At 45.7% G+C, this 15,198-nt stretch overlaps 1 protein-coding gene across 1 annotated transcript in view; it reads right to left on the reverse strand.

Moving 5' to 3' along the window:
- Positions 1-2,002: 2,002 nt before the first annotated feature.
- DTX4 (deltex E3 ubiquitin ligase 4) overlaps positions 2,003-15,198 on the reverse strand; it is a 59,789-nt gene continuing 46,593 nt past the window's right edge. Inside the window, exons 7-9 of the mRNA XM_029575756.1 lie at positions 14,788-14,949; positions 5,024-5,113; positions 2,003-3,675 (exon numbers count right to left, since the gene is read on the reverse strand). Of these exons, the coding sequence (XP_029431616.1) occupies positions 3,454-3,675; positions 5,024-5,113; positions 14,788-14,949 (474 nt within the window). The 3' untranslated portion in view covers positions 2,003-3,453. The remainder of the gene's footprint in view (positions 3,676-5,023; positions 5,114-14,787; positions 14,950-15,198) is intronic.

A 15,198-nucleotide genomic window follows, 5' to 3' on the forward strand; every position in this document is an offset into this window, starting at 1 on the left:
CCTCTGACCAATAGGATTGTACCAGTTGACACCCCCACCACATAAGCATATATGTTCCTTCCCTCCCACAACCCCTCCAGCATTCTGTTCCAGACATATCAAATCTAGCAAGAAAACAGGAGTTTAATACAATCGATGCACCAGCTTATACATCAACGTTTATCTTTATATCATATGGTAATTTTTCGTGAACGTCTCCAGATGGATTTCTAATCTTTTCCATCATAGTCTGTATTTAAATCTTGAATGGCTTCCATAACAGGGAAGCAGCATGAAGCTTTATGCAAGGAAATCAAAATGGGATTTTTCTTTGGCTCAGACATGGATCCAGCCCCAGGTACACCCCAGCATCTTCAATGTCTGGGAAATCAGAGACGGGAACTCTTCTCTATGAAAGAACCTCAACATAGTTTTATTAAGCTCCAATCTCGGAGGAATTTCCCCATCCTCCAGGGAGTAAGAATCAGTCTCATCATCCGTGCCATCTAGGTCCTTATCAGGAAGGCCAACTCCAGGTGTGCCCTGACATTTACCCACAGCACCCAGCATGTGGGATTTCACCGCTTGCGATACAGAGTTGTTAAGATTGGCCAGAAGAAAAGAGTGCAGTCCTTGAAAAAATTCTAAACAAGAAAAGATCGAAGGATCCATGCCAAAACCATGGGGCAACTGTCGTGTGCCCGTTGAACTTCCTTCCCCCGTTGACAAACCAGTTAGGGGAGCTCCAAAATCAGGCGACCCTTCTGGCAGCTCTTTCTCCATTCCCACTGAGAAAAACCAGGCTTAGTAAAGTCAGAAAGAGGTAATTCTCCCTCAGCTTCCAAACAGCGCCGACTCAAATTATAGGGAATTCCAGGTTGAATAGCAAAATATGACAAGCAACACAGAGGGCAAGGCGCTTAGGTTTCTTCGCTATGGGCACCAGTCTGCCAATACACCCCAACAGGAATCTGACAACAGTGCACCCAAAAAATTTGGCACTCACAAATAAGGCACACAACACTGTGCCTACATAACTGCCCAACCTGAGTTCCCTCAGGAAATGCGTTCAAAAAGGCGTGTGCATACGCGTAAAAAGGCGCATGCATGCATGCACGCACAAATGGGCGCTCTGGTAGGCGCTCCTATGTGCCTAACTAGGCGCCCAACTAGATGTAAACCAAATGCACAACGGGCCGCATAGTCGAGTGCCCAAGCATGATCCGACAGAAACTGAAGAGGGTAGCTTGCGGCACACAAAAAACGCGCAGAAATGCTGCCGCGGCTTACCACTCAAACCAGATGAGCCCTGAAATGGGGCCTAGCTGCAAGGGCTACTCCTGTCCCCTGAACTCCATCGGAGGTGGGAACAGCTGTTGGATCGCGTGCTGATTCCAGGAGGGGGAGGAACTCCTACTAAACTCCCCTTCTGTCATTTTTTTTTTAAATACCCTTTACCTGAGTTCAGCCTGTTCTGGTTGAGTACAGGTCGATCTCTGGATGCGGGGGCACAAGGCATAAACCTTTACCACCATACTTGGTTTCCTGCACCTGCTTGTCTTTCTTTTTTTTTTTGTTAATACAGCTAAGTCCACATCAGTTGAAAAACCAGCTATTGCATCAAGGCACTCATCTGAGAGACTATGAAAATCACCTCAGGAATTCCCAAATCAGGGAGGGACCAAAAGATATCACCACAGGAGAGTGGGGTGAATTAAATTTCCTTCTTTTCTCCTTCTAAACTTTAAAGCAATCCCTAGTAGGGAAATGCACATCCATTTGCTGGAGACAGAGAATACTGGCGGGCTGTCGTCACTGCAGGGATATATATATATATATATATATATATATATATATATATATATATATATATATTATAGTTTGTTTCTTAGCATCCAGACAGGTGAATCCAAAACCAGTGGGTTATGCACCTCTACCAGCAGATGGAGACGGAGCAAAGCTGACATCATCTGCACCTCTACCATCTGCTGGTAGAGGTGCATAACCCACTGGTTTTGGATTCACCTGTCTGGATGCTAAGAAACCAACTATAATCTTTTCAGCACAGCCAATTAAGGCTAGCTGTTATCTGGCCACGTGAGACCAAATACATTTAGGACTGCTTTAAAGTTATCCGGCTAACTTAGTGGATGCATGGCCATATTAGCTAAGTTACCTGGATAATTTTACCCCACTCTTTTTATCAGGCTAAACTGTAGCTGGATAATGACTTATATGGCTATAATTTAGCCAGAAATGTGTCCCAGATATTCATAATTTGGCATTAAACCGGACAACTCAAGTTATATAGCTAAACGTCTTTGAATATCAGCCCCAGGAAGTAAAAAGCAACTCACATGGTAAGAACCAACCATTCACCTGCTTCCTTTGTTTTCTGTTTCCCCTTCCAGAGTCCATTGCAATGTCTAAGCAGGTGGAAAGAGGGGGCATTGGTGAGACAGAGAGAGATGGCAAGATGCCTGCCAATGATACACATACCCAAAGCTTCTACACATGCAGAAGCCAGTGCACTCTCCAATGATTCCTATAATATATCTCTTCCGTTATAAAATCAGAATTTACAGTGTACCCCTTATTAAAGGGAATATATTTATTATTACTCTTCTAAAAATGGAATATAAATTTTGTCTGAAAGTAGCCACTCTGATACTGAAAGAGACACTGAAGTACCAGGACACTGCCAACGCTGCTTCCAGGTTGTGATCGGCACAGAGAGGAGCAGGAGTGGGCACATGCATTAGAAAGCACAGCACTTAGGGTACCCCAAAGGCACAATACAGTATCAGGTAATGCTGAGGATATACCAGAAGCATGAAACAACTTGGCCTGGTCCCTAGGATACAGTAGAAGCATGGGACAGTACAGCCTTGTCTGGCATCTGGAGACACAAAAACTCAAGACAGTACTATCCAGCTAATTGCCTATGGTGTATCACTGGAGGCTGATAGCACACCCCAGACTGGGGCCTTGGATAGGGGCCAACATATGTCTGCCTGGAAGGGTCCTGTAACTCAGGGATATCCCTAGAAATAGATATAGTAGTGTCCAAGCCAGCTGCAGGGATACGCCACACAGCTGCAGTGCTGGCACTAGGGCAGCCTCTCAGTCTGAGGACTATATCAGAACTCAAGAAGGTATGGAACAATCACAAACAAACTCTGAGGGAGAGAAAAGGGCGATAAGCTGAACAGGAGACATGCATGGCTGTATGGTCTCTGTTTGTCATGCTCTTTCTATGTTTCTATATGGATTAGATTTTTCAGAATGCAATATAAGGACAAACTCCCAGACCCAACTACACCTGTCTTGATCATCTGAGACCTTCATGGATAATAAGCCATCCAGCACAGAATAAGGACAACAGAGTGGAGCCAGGAGAATCTGAGAGAAGGGCACTACTGGACCTCATTAGAGCCCTTGGCAGAAGTACTGTGACCACTATCCCAACCCGCTCTAGTCCTTCTCTTGCAAACTCTCCTCAGTGATCCCCTGCGTGGTCAGCTCAGACATCACATTGTCCAGGTAGTCGGGATCAGGGTAACCATGACCTGTCAGATTGGAACCAAACTCAGTCTTGTGATGAATCTCATTCCAGATCACTGTGTCTGACTCGCTGGAGGTGCCAATAGTGAAGATCAGACGCCGATCCCAAGCCAGGAGGAGAAGCCTCAACACCTGAGAGAAAGGAAGAAAGGATAGAGGGAGACAGATAGTCAAAGGTCAGCACATAGCAACAGACTGCAGTCGTGATACAGGCCAGGACTGATGTTTATTAGCATATCTTTGTTGGAAGAGTGTCTCCATACTAGAGATGTTATAAGCAAAGAATAAAATTACATATCTAAATAAAGCAATGCAAAATTATATACTGTAATTTGCTATTTTATAGAAATGTATATGGCCGTTGTACATTATTTACACATGCTGTGGAGTTTCATGTCACATCCAGCTACATACATTAATCAGGTCTTACTCTATTTGCTGTGGCACTGTGTACAGAGACACTGCAATTCTTTCAATTGTCTTAGACAGGTGGAAATCCAGAGGTGATAAACAGCTGCTGTATTCACGTATCTGTAATTGCTGCTCTTCCAGACAATCCTGAGTTTAATTCTGCTGCTTCAGGGAGTGGATGAGTGGACATGTAGGATCAAAGTCAGTTCCCGTCACAGCTGAGGACTAAAAGGACCCCCCAAATGGCAAGATGATAGACAGTCTCAATGTGCCCTGGACACGATAGTAAGACCCCATCATTCATTTCTGACCCACATACTGAAGCTATGGCAGGCCAGTCTCTCACTTTCATTTGTGGTCCATGAGAGCTGGAGTCTCGTTTAACTCAGGAGGTGATGGAGTAGCTTCCCAGGGAAATCATGCATCTCCTCTCTGTTGACATTTTTTTTAGTAAGTTCGATAGCCAGTGATATTGCTGGGATCCCAGAGGATGATGTGTGACAGGTTTATGGTGCACTGGCAGAGCTGTTCATGGGCTTTGTTATACAATTTGCTTTTGTAGACCCCATAACAACAATATTTTGTAATTCTAGACTGACTTTCCAAGTTTAGTTTAAGGCAGTTTACAACTTTAGATATTACAATTTCCTGCTCAAAACTGCTTATAATTCAAATGGGTACCTGAGGCAAAGGGAGATAAAATGATTCACTCAAAATCCCATGAGCACCAGCGGGACAAATGAGAACTCAATCCTGGTTTTTCATCGCTCTAACCACTTGCCACACAGGATCTCATGGGACAAGCCCCACTTCAGATCACAAAAGCCTATCACCCTTCTTCCCATCCCACCAGACTCCAAGGCTCCTGCAACCTCCACACCAAATAAACTCAAAGTGGGTCCATTCCCATCACAGGTGCCAAGGGCTCCACCTTCCTTACCCAGCAGGCATAAGAAAGCTCTGTCCCCCTTCACATCACACAGCTCCGCTGGCCCATTCCCACCCCCAGCATCCTCATAGGAGCCCGTCCCCATGCACAGCACACAGGTCGTCACACACAGACCCTCACCTTCCTGCCCTGCTCGTTGTCCGGGAGGTAGCAATGTCGTGGGAACCCTTGAGCCGAGAAGCTTTTCCCTGGGTTTGGATGTTCTGGTCCCTGTGACAGGAACAAACAGTCAAAACATGTCATTATCCCCCTCCTCACCTGCCACTGTATATTTCTCTCCCCCTTGCGTCTGTCTCAGTAAAGTCCTCCCCCATCACCTTAAAGACCATCCATATAAGCTTCTCTGCCTTTATTCATCTGCTCCTGTAAGCTTCTTGCCTTCTCAAACTGGCCTCTAAGCTTTTCTAGCCCTCATTCCTTCAAATTCTCCCCCTCCTTGCTTGCCCCTGCATTCTCCTCTCCCCCTTGCAGCTTCCCCAGCAGTGTCATGCAGACAGGGCCTTCAATGGGACTCATAGAAATGATGGCAGAAGAAGACCAAACGATCCATCCAGTCTGCCCAGCAAGCTTTCACACTTTTTTTTTTCCATACTTTTCTGTTACTCTTATCCCTTTAAATAACTTTTTGGTTCTATTTCCCTTCCACCCCCGCCAACGTAGATAGCAGTGCTGGAGCTGCATCTGAGTGAAGTATCCAGCTAATTGGTTTGGGGTAGTAACCGCTGTAATAAGCCAGCTACTCCCACACTTGTTTATCCAGCCTGTGAATTCAGTCTTTGTTGGTTGTTTGAATATAAATCCTCCTTTCTTCATTCCCCCTGCCATTGAAGCAGTGAGCTGCGCTGGATATGTATTCCAAGTGAAGTATCAGGCTTGATTTGGGGTATTAACCACTTTAACAAGCAAGCTACACCCATGCTTATTTGTTTTACCCAGACTATGTAATTCAGTCCTTGTTGGTAGATGTCTGAATATAAAACATCTTTTCTTCATTCCCCCTGCCGTTGAAGCAGAGAGCTATGCTGGATATGCATTTGAAAGGGAAGTATCAGGCATTTTTGGTTTGGGGTAGTAACCGCCGTAACAAGCAAGCTACTCCCCTGCTCAATGAATCCCCAGCCCTGACCGATTTTCTTTATTTAATTTTTTTCTGTGTGTTTTTTTTTCTCGTCAGGCAGGGATAAACCAAACCCCTGCCCAAGCCAATGCTGCATTCAATTACCATTTCCTTACCCCCTACAGCTGGCAGCAGGAGTCGCGAATAAGCCTGCTGCCACAGGGCTGACTTCGCAAGTTATTGCGAGATCGGCCCCGTGGCAACAGGAGTTCACACTGCATTAACATGTCTGCCACAGTCCATGCCACACACAAAGAACCTATGATTTGGCAGGCTGCCACTGTGGAGCCCATCCTGCTGAGAATGAAGAAGACAGGAGACCCCACAACCTGGTGACCACCAGCAGAGCCCATCTTGTTGGCAGCTGAAGACGAGTCCAGGAGGCTACTGCGGGGGACTGCATAAGAGAGGACCTGTGACCCGGTGGCATTGATGAAGAGAGGGGGAGGCCCTGAACCTGTGTGAGTGAGTGAGCGAGAGCATGAATGTGTCAGAGTGAGCAAGCCACTGAATGTGAGAGTGTGCCTGTGTGTGAGGGAGAGAGAGCCACTGAATGTGAGAAGGTGCTAGTGTCTGTGAGTGTGTGCAGAGAGCCACTGAATGTGAGAGATTGCCTGAGTGTGTGTGTGTTGAGAGCCACTAAATGTGAGAGAATGCCTAAGTTTGTGTGTATGTAAAGGAGAAAGAGCCACTGAGCTTTAGCGAGTGCATTTTTTGTGTGAGAGTGCCTGTGTGTGTAAAAGTCAGAGTGTAAGATTGTCTTTTTGTGTGTGAGGGAAAGAGAAAGACACAGTGTGAAATAGTGTCTGTGTGTATGAGGGAGACAGAGCCACTGAATGTAAGAGCATGTGTGTGTGCGTGCATGCGCAGAGAGCCACTGAATGTGAGAGAATTGTCTGCTTATGTGTGTGTGTGAGGAAATGAGAACCATTGAATGTGAGAAAGGGCCTAAGTATGTGTGTGTTTGCGTGGAGAGAGACACTGAATGTAAGAGTCCCCGAGTATGTTTGTGTGTGAGAGAGCCAGTGAATATGAGAGAGTGCCTGGAGAGCCACTGAGTGTGAGAAAATACCAGGGTGGGAGGGCAAGAGGCTATTGAGTATGAGAGAGTGCCTGTGTATGTAAGAGCCAGAGTGTGTCTGTGTATAAGGGAGAGACAGACACCGAATGTGAGAGTCTGCCTGCGTGTATGTGAAGGAGAGAGAGCCACCGAGTGTGAGATTGCCGGCAGGCATAGGAAAAGTCTATCCCCATCTCATCACACAGCCAATAAGTGTGAAAGAGTGCCTTTGTCTGTGTGAGGGGGACAGAGTGTGCCTTTGTGTGAGTGTGTACGTTTGTGTGAAGAAGAAAAAGCCACTGTGTATGTGAGTTAAGAGTATATATGGAGAAAGAGGATAAAGTTTGTACACCCTCCCCCCCCCCAAAACTAATCCAGGACAATCTCAAGGTGACAGAAAATCAAAGGCTCCCAGGTATGGCAATCTGAGGATTTTTTTATCCCTATTAGTTTAAATTGTTTGATATGTTATGGTCAAACCATTGAACCATATCCCAAGATACTTGATGGAGTCCTTCACCCACTTAACTGGAAAATCCGCCCAAGAGGCCTGTAACATTCCTGTCAAATCTAGGGCTTCAGTTTTATCCAAATTGAGCTTAAAGCCAGACACCTGTTGGTACTGGAGAAAAATAAGGAGAGCCACCGGAAGAGAGGTCTGAGCATTAGTGAGTAAAAGGAGAATATCATCCGCAAATAAGAGATTTTTTATACTGCTGAGATCCCACAGAAATCCCCGTCACCAAAGGGTCCTGCTCTAATTTGTGGATTAACGGTTCCACGGTGAGTATAAATAAAAAAGAGGGGAGAGAGGACACCCCTATATCCAATACCTTGCTTCAGCGTAAATTCCTCAGACAAGATCCCATTAACCATAATTCTAGCAGTTGGGTTTGAATACAACAGTGATATAGTCTTATATCTTCCCTTCAAACCTCATCTTATGTAAAACTTTCTTGAGAAAAGGCCACACCACCCTGTCAAATGCTCTCTCAGCATCACATGTCACCAACAGGTAAAATATCAAGGTAACAAGATTCCATCGCAGTTAAAACCTTATGTAAGTTCACCGTAGAAGGTCTTCCATGGACAAAACCCACTTGCCCCACCATAACAAGGTAGGGTATAATCTGCTTCAGTCTATTGGCGAGAATTTTTGCATATAATTTAATATCTAGGTTTAAAAGAAAGATCGGGAGATATGAGGAAGGTTGCATGGGATCTTGCCCAGGCTTGGGCAAAACCACAATTGTGGCAGCCCTCAAAGTGGGTGGCATGATTCCGGTCCCCGCGATCTGCTCAAAAAGAGAAGCCAGGGGCGTGGCAATATCAGGCCCTAGTGATTTGTAAAAAATAGCCGTCATACCGTTGGGGCCTGGGGCTTTATTATCAGCAAGGGTATTAATCACCTCCACTACTTCTGCTCGAAAAGCCTGATTAAGAGAGTCTTTCATATCTTGAGTAAGAGTAGGCAAATTGAGATCCCCCAAGAATTTTTCTATCTCCAACTCCGCCACAGGCTCCTCTGAATAATGTTGATGAAAATATTCCAAAAATACCTGGGCTATGTCCTTGGACGCCGTCTTAATGCACCCTTGAGGGGTCTTTATATTAGGGATATACTTGGATGAGTCCTGTGATTTCAATAAATTAGCAAGTAATTTTCCCGCCTTATTACCATGGTGGAAGAAAGTAAATTGGCGATACCTTAATGTGCGGGATTGCCCTGTCATGGAGTAAAGAATTTAAAGCAGTTTGTGCCACTTTATACTGGGTGTGGGAATCCTCCACTCCTGTTTGATTAATTTGACGCTTTAACGCCACCATACGCTTTTCCAGGGCTATGATTTTTGCATCCTGTATTCTCCTTTTATAGCTCAAATATATATAGCTCCTCTTAATACAGTTTTTGCCATTTCCCATAGTAACATAGGTTGATGTTGATGAACGGAGTTGGAAATTAGAAACTCCCGCCATTGTGTCCTCAAATATATGGGAAATTCCGGGTCACGGGTCAAATGACCAGGGAGTCTCCATTGAGCAGGGGCTTGCTCACTCCCATACTTAAGTTCTCCCATCACTGGACAGTGGTTGGAGATCACTAAGTTCTGAATGGAGGCGGTTTGAAATTTTGAAAAAATGGTCTCAGAAATCAATAAATAGTCAATTCTGGAGCATCTGGAGTGCACTTCAGCTATGTGAGTAAATTCTGTCTCACCCAGATGCAGGGTTCTCCAGAAGTCTAATAAGCGCAATTGCTGGCATAAAAAATTTGGACCTTTATGTTTACTACTACAATGACCTAGACGTGGAGGTTGTCTACCAAGGGCCAGGTCCATTACAAAATTCAGGTCCCCTCCCAGTATGATCGGATGATCACCCAGTACTGTAAGCTGAGAAACCAAATGCACAAAAAAGGAGTGATCGTAGGCATTGGGGGCATATACCGAGGCTAAAATAACCTTAATCCCCATCAGAGTCCCAGAGACTAATATATATCGCCCATTTGGGTCTACTACTGTTTTGTGAGCTTGAAAAGTAATTGTTTTATAGATTAGAATCGCAACCCCTCTACTCTTTGAGGATCCTTCCGCCTGGAAAACCTGAGATATCCCCTGTTTTTTAAATTTAAGTGCCTCCTGCTCTACAGATGAGTTTCTTGTAGGAAGATAACCTTGGCCTGAAGTTTTTTTAATCTTGCCAGGACTTTCTCACGCTTAACCGGGGTACCCAGGCCCGCCCCATTCCAGGTCACTATTTGAAGAGCCATCATGAGTACACACCTGGAATTCTGCAGGTCGGACAATAAAGTCCACCCCTCAAGATGTCAAAGAACAACAAACATCAGAAAAAATTATATAGATAGGCAGTATCATAAATGTCCCCACAGACATCGTTATTGTTGCATACATAAATAAAAAGTTTTTCTCTCCCTCCCCACCCCCCTTCCCCAAACCCAACTCAGTTCTCTGGGAAAACCAGGACAACACATTCTGTAGTACGCTGCTAGTTCCCTCATAGCGAACTCTGTTTTCCCCTAATGAATACCCCTTATGAAATCGTCCCTTTGATAGGGACATGGATCACAGTGATATTTAATGCACTCGTCCACCACCCCCACCCCTTGGTAACTATAAGGCGCTGCAAGCTTTCCTAACAAACATTAAGGTGCCATATTTCCCCCTTTAACAGGCAGACTGAAAAATAAATAAAGTAAAAGGGGAAATTAAAAAAAGGAAATTAAAAGAGAACAACAAGGCCTAGAAACATAGAAATGACGGCAGAAGACGACCAAACGGCCCATCTAGTCTGCCCAGCAAGCTACGCACTTTATCCATTTTTTCCCCTTTTATTCTCTCCCACCTATTACTATTGGCTTCCAGTACCCTCCAGCCCTAATTCCCCTCCACCCCACCACCAATTTAGAGAGCAGCGCCGTATCTGCATCCAAGTGAATGTCCAGCTCAATTAGGGATATCAACCGCTGTAACAAGCAGGCCGCACCCTTACCCCATACTCTTACCCACCCCTGTTTTTATTTTTTTGTTTGTTTTTTTGGGTTTTTTTTGGAGATAGCAGCCCTCCATCCTTCCACTCCGTGAAGGTGGAACACCAACTACTGGCCACTGGCATCCCGCTCCGTGAATGCCTCTGTGGCTACTGCCGCTCCGTGCAGTGTTTGAATGCCTCCTCTTTATTCACGCCCTCTAGACTTGATGGATCCACAGTGTTTATCCCACGCCCCTTTGAAGTCGTTCACAGTTTTAGACTTCACCACTTCCTCCGGAAGGGCATTCCAGGCATCCACCACTCTTTCCGTGAAGAAATACTTCCTGACATTGGTTCTTAGTCTTCCTCCCTGGAGCCTCAACTCGTGACCTCTGGTTCTGCTGATTTTTTTCTGACGGAAAAGGTTTGTCGTTGTCTTTGGATCATTAAAGTTTTTCAAGTATCTGAAAGTCTGAATCATATCACCCCTGCTCCTCCTTTCCTCCAGGGAGTACATATTTAGATTGTTCAATCTCTCCTCGTATGTCATCTGATGAAGACCCTCCACCTTCCTGGTTGCCCTTCTCTGTACCGCTTCCATCTTGTCCTTGTCTCTTTGTAGATACGGTCTCCAGAACTGAACACAGTACTCCAGGTGAGGCCTCACCAAGGACCTGTACAAGGGGATAATCACTTCCCTTTTCTTACTCGATATTCCTCTCTCTATGCAGCCCAGCATTCTTCTGGCTTTTGCTATCGCCTTGTCGCATTGTTTCGCCGACTTCATATCATTAGACACTATCACCCCAAGGTCTCTCTCCTGCTCCATGCACATCAGCCCTTCTCCCCCCATCGAATACAGTTCATTCGGATTTCCACTCCCCATATGCATGACTCTGCACTTCTTGGCATTGAATCTCAGCTGCCATATCTTCGACCACTCCAACAGCTTCCTTAAATCCCGTCTCGTTCTCTCCACTCCTTCCGGCGTGTCCACTCTGTTGCAGATCTTAGTGTCATCCGCAAAAAAAGACAAACCTTACCTTCTATCCCGTCCGCAATGTCGCTCACAAATATATTGAACAGGACCAGTCCCAACACCGATCCTTGTGGTACACCACTTAAAACCTCCCTCTCTTCAGAGAGAGCTCCATTTACCATCACACATTGTCTTCTGTCCGTCAACCAGTTTGCAATCCAGGTCACCACCTTGGCACTCACTCCTAAGCTTCTCATTTTATTCACCAGTCTCCTGTGCGGGACCGTATCAAAAGCTTTGCTGAAATCCAAGTAGATGACATCGAGTGCTCTTCCTTGATCCAATTCCTTGGTTACCCAGTCAAAAAAGTCAATCAGATTTGTCTGACAGGATCTTCCCCTGGTGAATCCATGCTGCCTCTGGTCCAGCAATTCTCCCGACTGTAGATAGTTCACTATTCTCTCTTTCAACAGTGACTCCATTACTTTTCCCACCACTGAAGTGAGGCTAACCGGTCTGTAGTTACCAGCCTCCTCTCTGTTTCCACTCTTGTGAAGCGGAACCACCACAGCTCTTCTCCAATCACTCGGCACCACTCCCGTTTCCAGGGATCTATTGAACAGGTCACACAGTGGACCCGCCAGCACATCTCTGAGCTCCCTCAGTATCCTGGGATGAACCTCATCAGGTCCCATGGCTTTGTCTACTTTCAGTTTCCCCAGCTCATCCCATACATTTTCTACTGTAAATGGAGTTACATCTACTCCACTCCCCTCCAGTATCTTGTTAACTAGGGACGGTCCTTCTCCAGGGTCCTCCTGAAGAATAAAAGAAAATCATGGCCCTACATGTCCAAGCGCGGTAGTGAGCGCCAACACGGTCCTTTATCCATTATTCAGTAACGTACATAGGTTCATCCTCCCGCAACGGATCCTCAATTCCGGTTCCACTTTAGTGAATAAAAAAAAAAATAAAAAAATAAAAAAATAAAGCCAAGCAAATTTGCAAGACTGTCTCAAGTTGGGGTGTCGCTTCCTTCGGACGGGAGACTAGCCACAAATTCTTTCGCCGCTGCAGCTTGATCAAAGATGCGAGAGGTGCCCTGGTACGTGAGGCGCAGATTCGCGGGATACATTAACATGAACCGTATGCCTCTGGTCACAAGATCTGAGCATATCGGAGCAAATTCTTTCCACAATAGAGAAACTCAAGTAGAAACATCTTGGAAAATATTTTGGAATTTTCAAATTGGATTCCTCGTTGCTTCCGGTAATGCTGTAATATTAAAACCTCATGTGCATAATTCACAAGATGCGCTATGATCACTCTTGGTCTTTGAGTAGACGATCCCTCGTGTCTGCGGCCTATACGGTGCGCCCTCTCAATCAGGCCCGCATTAGTCTCCTTCAGCGACGGAATGTTAGCAATTAGCCACGTTTCCAATATGCGCAGGAGGTCCCGATCAGCCACCGATTCGGAAAACCCGACAAATCTCAGATTGTTACGTCTGTTCCGATTCTCTAAGTCATCTAACTTCTCATCGCGGGCCACTGCCTCTTTTTCCAGCACCGCCATCTGTCTTTCCAGGGAGCCCACGTCATCTTCCAGAAGGGCAACGCGTCCCTCTGCCCTCTCTATTCTATTGTCCAAATCTCCCAAAGCTGAACGGACCTCTGCAATCTGCTCAGAAATATGATGCAGGGATACTGCACCTCAGCCAAGGCTATCGGGGGACTTATTTCTAAGATATATCAACAGCTAATGTCTCGCCCTTTTACCAAACATGCGCACATGATGGCCTGGGAGGCTGACCTTCAGAAATCCCTCAATGCTGAGGACTGGACTATCCTGTTCTCCAGGATCTCCAGGGGCAATGTCTCTACTCGAATCACTGAAGCCAACTACAAGATTTTATATCGGTGGCACTTAACACCTCTCAGACTTCATCGTTGCTACCCTGGGCTCGCTCCACATTGCTGGAGAAATTGCCACCAAATCGGGACATTTATTCATATGTGGTGGGACTGTGAATTTCTCAAGCCTCTTTGGACCTATGTTTCCCAGCTGTTGTCAGACCTTCTTCAGACTCCCTGTCACCTTACCATGGAGCAGGCGCTTCTATTCTCGCCGGGAGACTCTTTGGCGGCTCCCGCTCAACAACTAGTATACCAAATCTGCACAGCAACAAGAATGGAGATTGCTTATCATTGGAAGAGGCCGAAACCACCCACTCCAAGCGAGCTGCTAAACCGCTTGGATGGGACTTGCACCCTTTATCGCCTCACGGCGCTGAAATATCATCGTCTCTCTAAATTCAATCATACCTGGGAGCCCTACATTACTTGGAGACCTCTCACCTTCACGACACCTGTATAAGACTCTATACCATATTTCATTCTCTTACGAACTGCCTCATGGGCGCGGGTGGACGGGAGGGTGCATCGACGACCAGAAGTATATGGACTATGATTGGCATGGGGGGGGGAGGGGAATTGGGAATAATTGCCTCATAAGTGTTGCTTGTTTTCTTATGCTTATTATTAAGTACTTTCCACTTAGGCGTATGCCTTAGGTGGCTGTTTTACTTTATTTCATGCTGTACATTTAAGTTTGTTTCTAACAGCAATAAAAATTGTCAATTTAAAAAAAAAGAAATATGATGCAGACGCCTATCTAGGGCACTTACGACTGCTTGTGATATTTTGTCCTCGAGGGAGTCCTCCGAGGTCGGCAGTGTTGTATCAAGTGCTGTTTTGATATGGAAGGTTTACTATATTGTAGTTTATTCATGGCTTTCTGAGGGCCAAGCCCACATCCAATGAATATTACAAAAAGCCTAATGCCATATGTGTTCCAACTGCCCCTGTAAGCACCTCATGCCCCTCCTCACCTGCCCCAGTAAGTTCCACACTCCCCTCACCTGCCCCTGTAAGCACCTCACTATCCTCCTCACCTGCCCCTGCAAGCTCCTCTAACCCTTGCATTGGCCCCAGGTAAGGTTTATTAAGCCATACATCAGCCCCCGCAAGGACCATGTTTGCACCCCCCCCTTCCTTCTTTCTATTATTACATTAAATTCTCACATTATTCCTCCTCATCCTTGGGTACTGGGAGCTGGGATGTCTTAGAGATACTACCCTCTTCCAGGAATAGAAGGCACCAAAGAAACAGATTATAACAGCAGAAAAGGACCATCCAAGTCTGACTTGTTGTTCTCAAGCCTTCCCAGAGGAGCTCACCTGCAGTCCTGAGTAAATGCTGTAGATAATGCGAATAGTATCACAATCAGAATGTCCAGGCAGTGAGTGGGGGATGATGTGATACTCCATCTTTCCTGGAGGCTGAATCCCAGTCTTCACTCCATAAATCATCTTGCACGTGGGACACTGCAGACTCCCATCCTGAGAAAGAGAGAGGTAAAAGTACATGGGATTAATATTCCAAAAGTGTCTCAGAGAACTTTCTAGCTCCCCAGCACCCTCTGTCAGGACAGTTGAAGATCTGCAGCACAGACCTCAATCAGAAGCCATTATTTGGACTGATTCCAACTACCTTTGCACTCCTGGATCACTAGTCCTTCTAAGCTTATTTCCTTCTATCTCCATCCTGGTTGTCCTGCTTTTCTTGATCAGGTGAGATTCATCAGAGGA

This window comes from Rhinatrema bivittatum, chromosome 13 (assembly GCF_901001135.1).
Source record: "Rhinatrema bivittatum chromosome 13, aRhiBiv1.1, whole genome shotgun sequence".
Classification (NCBI taxonomy): Eukaryota; Metazoa; Chordata; class Amphibia; order Gymnophiona; family Rhinatrematidae; genus Rhinatrema; species Rhinatrema bivittatum.